This window comes from Triticum dicoccoides, chromosome 4B (genome assembly GCF_002162155.2).
Source record: "Triticum dicoccoides isolate Atlit2015 ecotype Zavitan chromosome 4B, WEW_v2.0, whole genome shotgun sequence".
Lineage (NCBI taxonomy): Eukaryota > Viridiplantae > Streptophyta > Magnoliopsida > Poales > Poaceae > Triticum > Triticum dicoccoides.
In genome coordinates this window covers 653,603,919-653,610,794 of record NC_041387.1, presented here as the reverse complement: position 1 = coordinate 653,610,794, position 6,876 = coordinate 653,603,919, and the positions used below count along the sequence as shown (strand labels likewise).

The 6,876-nt window shown below is 44.7% G+C and overlaps 2 protein-coding genes across 2 annotated transcripts; one reads left to right on the top strand and one right to left on the bottom strand.

The window, feature by feature from the left end:
• The first annotated feature begins 900 nt into the window (after window positions 1-900).
• LOC119292071 lies at window positions 901-3,825 on the top strand. Its single transcript, XM_037570899.1, has 11 exons — window positions 901-1,230; window positions 1,322-1,424; window positions 1,496-1,509; window positions 1,762-1,977; window positions 2,072-2,143; window positions 2,281-2,370; window positions 2,484-2,522; window positions 2,611-2,715; window positions 2,943-3,108; window positions 3,283-3,392; window positions 3,482-3,825. The coding sequence occupies exons 1-11, from the start codon at window positions 1,024-1,026 to the stop codon at window positions 3,566-3,568; spliced, it is 1,209 nt and encodes a 402-aa protein (XP_037426796.1). The 5' UTR covers window positions 901-1,023; the 3' UTR covers window positions 3,569-3,825.
• Window positions 3,826-4,032: 207 nt separating this feature from the next.
• LOC119292072 (ALA-interacting subunit 1-like) lies at window positions 4,033-6,823 on the bottom strand. Its single transcript, XM_037570900.1, has 9 exons — window positions 6,805-6,823; window positions 6,610-6,667; window positions 6,401-6,459; window positions 6,216-6,290; window positions 6,025-6,132; window positions 5,814-5,884; window positions 5,247-5,547; window positions 4,816-5,105; window positions 4,033-4,391 (listed from the first exon to the last, which is right to left on the bottom strand). Exons 2-9 carry the CDS (start codon window positions 6,665-6,667, stop codon window positions 4,352-4,354), a joined length of 1,002 nt encoding a protein of 333 aa, XP_037426797.1. The 5' UTR covers window positions 6,805-6,823; the 3' UTR covers window positions 4,033-4,351.
• Window positions 6,824-6,876: the final 53 nt, after the last annotated feature.

The following is a 6,876-nucleotide window of genomic DNA, read 5'->3' as shown; positions in this document are numbered from 1 at the left end:
ATCAAGAAACCCTAGATAAGCTCATGAAAACTACTTCCCCTTCGAACCCTGGGGACGCACACAACCAACCCTAGTGAGCAGATCGATCCAAAATTCACAATAAATTGACATGATCGGCCTCGAAAACCTAACCCACCCGGTGCAGGAACAGGGGAAGCAGAGGAGGAGGCAGAGGAGCGCGAATCGCCAGGTGCTTACCATATTCAGGAGGGAACTCGCCGGGTTCCCTACGCCGCGGCTCCATGGCGCCCTGTGTCGCCGCTGATGAGGCCGACGGCGGCGTTGCCTCGCAGGAGCAGAGGGCAGAGATGAGGAGGAGAGGACGGGCGAAAGAAAGGAAAGGTTTTGGAAGGGGTTTGCATCGGGGCCGATGACCAAGTTTTTTTTTTGTCGGGGGTATGGACTTGTCTGCGAAATTGCTAAAGCGTGAGGCTTTTTTTGTTGTGAAAACACGCTTCGGGCCCGACAGAGCCTACCTGGCGCGCCACGTGTGCAGTTCGGGGTGGTTTTGAGTGATTTTGTTACAGCAGTCAAGTTGAAGGACCCGTTTTGTGAGGTTTTTCAGTTTTTGTATGAATCTGTTCCCACCCCTATAAATTTATGTACCAATTGTGGTATTAACTCTTAGGGTGGTGCGTCGAAGTTGGCCTGAGAAACCACGGTCATCATCGTCGTCCGATGGACAAAGCTACGTACCAAGGCGGCCAGTGGCACGGGCGGTCAACTGCTAACAGCCAAAAGGAGCAACCGTCCAAAGCGCGCGGCAACAGGAACAGCGCCACCACCTCCACGACCACGTGCACCCCCACCACCACCACCATCGGCTCACAAGAATCCCACCGATTCTGCGCCGTGACAAAAGGCGCCCCTCCAACACACACACACCCTGTCCGTCCGTGACACACACCCTGTCCTGTCCGTCATGGCACACACTCCCGCTCGCTCGCTCACTCGCCATCACGACTCACAGGCTAGCTAGGAGCTCCAAGCAGGCAGGGGAGGAGCTGGCCTGAACAGCAATCCATGGCGTGCCGCCGGAGCGCGGCGCTGCTGTGGGCGGCTCTGCTCCTGCACTTGGCCGCCGCCGCCGAGGCGGCGAGCAAGCCGCCGGCGGTGGTGGGCGGGCCGGTGTCGCGGGCGGAGGACGCGCGGCTGTTCCACATATACTACGGACAGGGCTTCAAGGTGATCAAGAACGCCTGGGACGGCAACAGCTACCTCCTCATGCAGGTGAGTAGGCACACACTCATTCACACGCACGCATTTGGCACTGGTTGGCCTGCAGATTGATTGACCGGCAATGGCGCGGCGTTTCGTGCAGAGCACGTCCAAGATGGCGAGCAGGACGAGGTACTGCACGGGGAGGATCAAGTCCTTCGTCGTCCCCCTCGCCAACTACTCCCTCGACACCACCGCCTCTCCAGGTAGATGAAGCAGAGTCTGCAGTTTCACAGGCAGCATGCAACACTGCTAATTAACTTACGTTTGTTTGCAGTGTCCTTCTTTGAGGTGAGCAATGGAGGATCCAAACCGGGATCGTCGTCGCGTTCAGGAATCCGCGGCGACATTTTACTTTTCTACACGCACTACATAACACGAAGAGAAGGGAAAAGAAAAGAAAAAAAAAAGCAACAAGAGAAACCCAGATGTGAAAAAAGGAAAAAGGGGATCCTCTGCACAGCACTTTGCAGAGTTAAATGTTTTTCTGCTTACGACGCTTTAGCTATCTGAGCCCTGGGGTGTTTGTTGGCATGTGTGCAGCTACTTGGGGTGCTGGAGAACCTGAAGGGGGTAACATCACCTCAGGTGGCCTCTCAGTGCGTGCTCCAGGCATATGCAAGTGGAAATGTTCAGCTTGTCAACGGGACAGACGCAGGCAAACTCTCGCAGTTCTGCGCGCATTTCGTGAGCACGGATCAAGATAAAGGTTGCAACTTCGCAGCCTACGTGCCCTCCGAAGAGGACACGCCGTTGCAGGTACGTTTATCACTACCCCTGTAATCTCTGCTCCATTGCTAAGGTCTCAGTGGTTATCTGAACTGACGGAACTAATGTTGGTGGTTCTGTGCAGAGGGCCGAGTGGATCAAATACCTGGGAACGTTCACCAACTCCGAAGACAGGGCCAATGCAGTATATGATGCAGTTAAGACCAGTAAAATGTCACTGAATTTGTGCTGTCATGATTGAGATAGAAGGCTGTGTGTATGCATTCAGTTATATTGCTACCATAACAAGTAGTAACTCCGAATTTTAAGACAAGTTGTTTCTTCCTAATGCAGATTAAGACAAACTATCTGTGCCTAAGCAAAGCAGCAGCTGCCCTAAGCACCCGATTCAAGCCTGTAGTGGCATGGGTCGAATTCACAGAGGTATGCAAGTTTGCACCCAAGGGATCATGAATTTCTGGTGCATCTATCTAAGCAAAAATTTGAATGTACAGTTTTTACTGATCATCAGTGTACTGTGTCTACTGCTGCTGTAGGGAGTGTGGACATTTGTCAGAGAAAGCTACAAGTTACAGGTAGCATCACTTTGCATTGCAAAAGTTACAAAATTTAATAAAGGGAGTGGAAAACTGATGTGCGTGTCTGTGTTTATTCCATGAGCAGTATGTCAAAGATGCAGGAGCAGAGATTGTTGATGCAACTATTACCGATAAGCGATTCAACGGTTCCGATCCAGAGGACATGGACAGCTTACATGCCATCCTTTGTGTGAGTACCAATAATAATGAACCTAATCTCACACCTTGTACTGCTAAAAATGACCACCCGATCACCATTTCAGATGATGCTAAGAAGAGCTCGTTTCTTACTACTTGACTGCTTGTATGAACTTTAACATTCTTCTAAAATGATCTATTGTTTCACGATTCTTTGACTGACTATTTATTTACCATTTACTAGCATCTAACTCAAAGCCTGATTCATATAAATTTCAGACGGTGGATGTGGTCATAGATCAGACATACGCCTCGGATCCTGCAGAGTACAAGCTGTCCACATTTTTGGACAATATTGATGTGGGCCGTGACTCTTGTTTTAGTTTCATAACGAACCAAAGCATATGGAGATTTGATAAAAGAATAGGAAATTCAAAGACACTTGGTAATGACAGTTACCTTTATTGTTTCTGTGCTTAAGAAAACATAGTAATCTGGTTTTCCTTTTTTTTTTTCATTCCATTTAATCAGGGTGATGAGTTGATAACAATGCCCAAACCCCAGTGTGTCATATGGTTTTACATGTGTAGTGTCTAACAAACTTCCTGTTTTTAAAAAGATTGGTCAGATGGAGCTATCTCCCAGCCCCAGTTGGTTCTTGCTGATCTAATAGAAGTTTTCTTCCCAACGGGGAACTACACAACAGTTTACTTCAGGAACCTTGCAAAGGTATGCACTATATTTTCTCCGGGCTATCTTTTTCCTAAACCATTAGCCCCCCAAAAATGATGTTGATCAGCAGCATTATAACTACTCAGGAAGAAGGGGTCACAGAAATTGGCCCTGAAATGTGCACTAGGAGCATATCCACGCCCATGGAGCCTACGATCCTGCCCTGCCAATGACCACCTTAGATGAACATTAAGACGATTCAAGCTACAGTGCTCGCGACAGTGCAAGCTTATTAGTGGGAGTGTTGGAATTATTCTAATTGCTAGGTTACTGACAAGGTGACTTGAACGGCAGTGTTTTGTTAAGTGTGTGACATCACTATACTCATCAATCGTCAATTGACTTTTTTCCAGGAGCAGCAGTTGTATCTTCATCTGTCGATCGTTTTGATAAAGTGATCACAGATCAATACAAACTTGTTTTAGGAATATCACTTGAGAATGACAAAACTATTCTTGGTACAAAAAATATCTGCAGTAATTTCTTTATAAGACTGAGATGAACTGTTTGTAAGCTAAGTCAAAGGTCACATTATTAGTTTGGCTTGCAAGCGGACAAAAGAAATAACAGGAGAATCGCAGCACATTACGTAAATAAACTAAGCATGCCGTAAGATGGGGAAACATGAAACATGGACTGCAAGAACAAGTATAGGTATCTCCTCCCATAAGCACAATTAGTTGGTTCATAATTCATAATAAGCATTCAGAAACGACTCTCGGTATGGTCAGATAAGGTCAGATAAGATTTAAGTCAACCGATCACAATACATTCTGTTCATGTATGTATGATGCTATTACGGCTCCAAAGTCAACAAGATCCTCATGCCTATGAGCCATGACAAGCCCAGTGAATGGGAATAAGAACAGACACCCATAGATCCAACTGGAAGAATTTATCCATTGAATGATCTTTTATTCTCAGACAGGATACTCCAGTCTAATAGTTAACTCTATTCATCTATTCCATGAGAGGTTCGAGGGGTCTGCAAAGTTCCTGAAAATAATCAAATGTGATTATCTTGGCATAACAATTAGAACTAGTCACTAATTAACCCTTCGTACAATTTCATATAATGGTTAATGCATAACAAGCTGAAAACTAGAGCTCAAGCTTCGTATATGATGGAACGAGAAAAGAGCCATCTAGCTCATTGTAGCATTTTCCTAATTTCACTCAAATTGGCAGAACCAATAACTACACTGGCTTAATCTAATCAAACAAAATGCATTCCAGTAACAAACTACTCCCTCCGTTCCGATTTACTTGAACTAAAACCATGACGAGTAAATCGGAACGGAGGGAGTAATAACAAGGGTTCGTGAAAAGCAAGTGCGATATGAATGCTTCAAAACATGTTTCGAGATAGAGAAATGAGATGTCCAGTATGAAATAGCAATGAGCAAATTGTTAAACATACCTTCGTTTAACTATGTAGAGAACTAAGAAGCCCATAGCAAGGGAAAGGCACAAACCACCAATAGTCAGATATGCAAAACCAATGAAGTTGTTTTTTCCTCCAATCCAAGATGCAGTAGAAAGGACCAACGCTTTTGATCCTCCAAAACTATATGTGTTATAGTTGTTCTGTATAACCACTGTTACATTATCATTTGCATTGATATCTTTCTCAATTCTGCCATACAGCTTCCTGAAAGTTGGGAGGGCAGCAGTTCTCATCCAGACAATGAGATCTTCTTGCTCACTTAACTACACAATTGTGACAAGAAGAATAAATTAGAGTAAAAAATCTAGAAGAATGTGCATAAAATAAGTGTTCTATATTCCAGCACGCAGATCCCTTAGTACCAAAAGTAATGCATATGCAGTGTGATGGAAATATCCACGTACTGGTATGCTCTCATTTAGTGTAGCGCCACCTATAAGCCTTCCCTTCTGGAAGTTACTGGGATAGATATTCTTGCCGAATTTATTGTTCTTGTCACTCTTCCAAGCTATGTCCTTTTTATTCACTTGAGTAACCACCCCATTGACCCGAACTGTATATGTGTCGTTGAACAAACTCCAAGCAACAAGGCCACATGGAACAATTGGAGCATGATCAGCGGTATCACCTTCAGGCACACAATCCGATGTCAAATGTGCAGCACTCTTATAACGCAGTTGTTTGTCACTTCGACTTCTCACATACCTAGGAAAAGACGAGAAACAATTGGTCTGAGTATGTCGACATAATTTGTTCCGACAGTACAGTAGTCAATACAACAGTATAGTGTGCCTGCTAATGTAGTAGATATAAAAGAATATACGAGATCCAGTTTTATGGTGTCCTATAAAAATGCAACAGAAGGTAGGAAATGAATATTTTCAAATTCCTTGTGAAGCACTGATTGAGAACCAACCAGGGAAGCAATATAGTTTTTTCCAGTAAATAAACTATTTGATAGGAAAATATACCTTCGATGGTTTTGATAGAAGCCGTCGATCAGGTAATGGACATGGATTGGGCTCTTCATGTATTTTGGCACCTGAAAGGCATACAACAACCAGTTCGTTCAAATTTATAGGAGATAATGTGCTAAAAGACTATCTCAACAACAGTGGTACTACGTGCAGCCATCACAAGTAAACATGTATAACTGCGATGATATTTTCACTCGAGACTCACAGTCATCGTTATTGTGCATGTTTTGTCAGTCCTGGAGTTCTGGATGAACCCAACCTTGTCATCCACGGGCACACAACTTGCATCATATCTATGCACCAGTTCGACAACCTGCGTCACAGGGAAGGTACAGGGTAAACAAATGCACCACAAAGAATCAAACCAGAGAAAGACCAAAGGCATCTGCATTTGACCTGTCGTGATGCATGCAGCGACGCAAGCCCGATGGGAACAAACAGGGCGCCAATGAGCGCAAAGGCGGCAATGACCTACGCCATGTCCAGACATCATCGTCACTTAAAAGCAACTTGTAAATTACATGTGTAGCACAACAACTGAATGAAGATGATAAACAAGCATCAGAGATTAGGATGGTTACGATTTCAGGTGTGAGTAGTGGCTTGCATGCTGGAAGCTCCTGCTGCGTAAACTTGGAATCTGCAGACAGGAAGAACCAAACGGTACTCGTCAATTTGTTGAAACAGCACTGACTGGATCCAGCAAAAGATCCTAACAAATAGCACGGCATGCATTCGAGTCGAGATATAGAATAAATAAGGTGGCAGGGGGCGAGAAAGAGGTGAATACACTTGGGCTTGTTGGTCGTCTTTGGGTTCGAGTTGCCTTCCATTTCCAAAGGATACATCTGCGTGCGTGAGCAACCAAATTGGACGCGAAATTAAAAGAAAAAGAATTAATAGATTCACTCCGAGAATAAGCAAACAGTATATAATTAGAAGTGAGAAAACAATCGGAATTGTAATCTGAAGTAAAAAAACACACAGAGAGAACAGTCAAAACCACCGAGACCAACTCCTGTGGTGCACAGCTGAGTCGAAAGGGGGGATCTGGAGT

Excerpts from the sequence above, each read along its gene's own strand:
- LOC119292071 (XM_037570899.1), top strand. The coding sequence starts at position 1,024 with ATGGCGTGCCGCCGGAGCGCGGCGCTGCTGTGGGCGGCTCTGCTCCTG. Across the intron at positions 2,144-2,280 it reads CCAATGCAGTATATGATGCA|ATTAAGACAAACTATCTGTG; the intron begins GTTAAGACCAGT and ends TTCCTAATGCAG. Across the intron at positions 2,523-2,610 it reads GAGAAAGCTACAAGTTACAG|TATGTCAAAGATGCAGGAGC; the intron begins GTAGCATCACTT and ends TTCCATGAGCAG.
- LOC119292072 (XM_037570900.1), bottom strand. The coding sequence starts at position 6,667 with ATGTATCCTTTGGAAATGGAAGGCAACTCGAACCCAAAGACGACCAAC. Across the intron at positions 6,133-6,215 it reads CGCTGCATGCATCACGACAG|GTTGTCGAACTGGTGCATAG; the intron begins GTCAAATGCAGA and ends CCTGTGACGCAG. Across the intron at positions 5,106-5,246 it reads CACTAAATGAGAGCATACCA|TTAAGTGAGCAAGAAGATCT; the intron begins GTACGTGGATAT and ends ACAATTGTGTAG.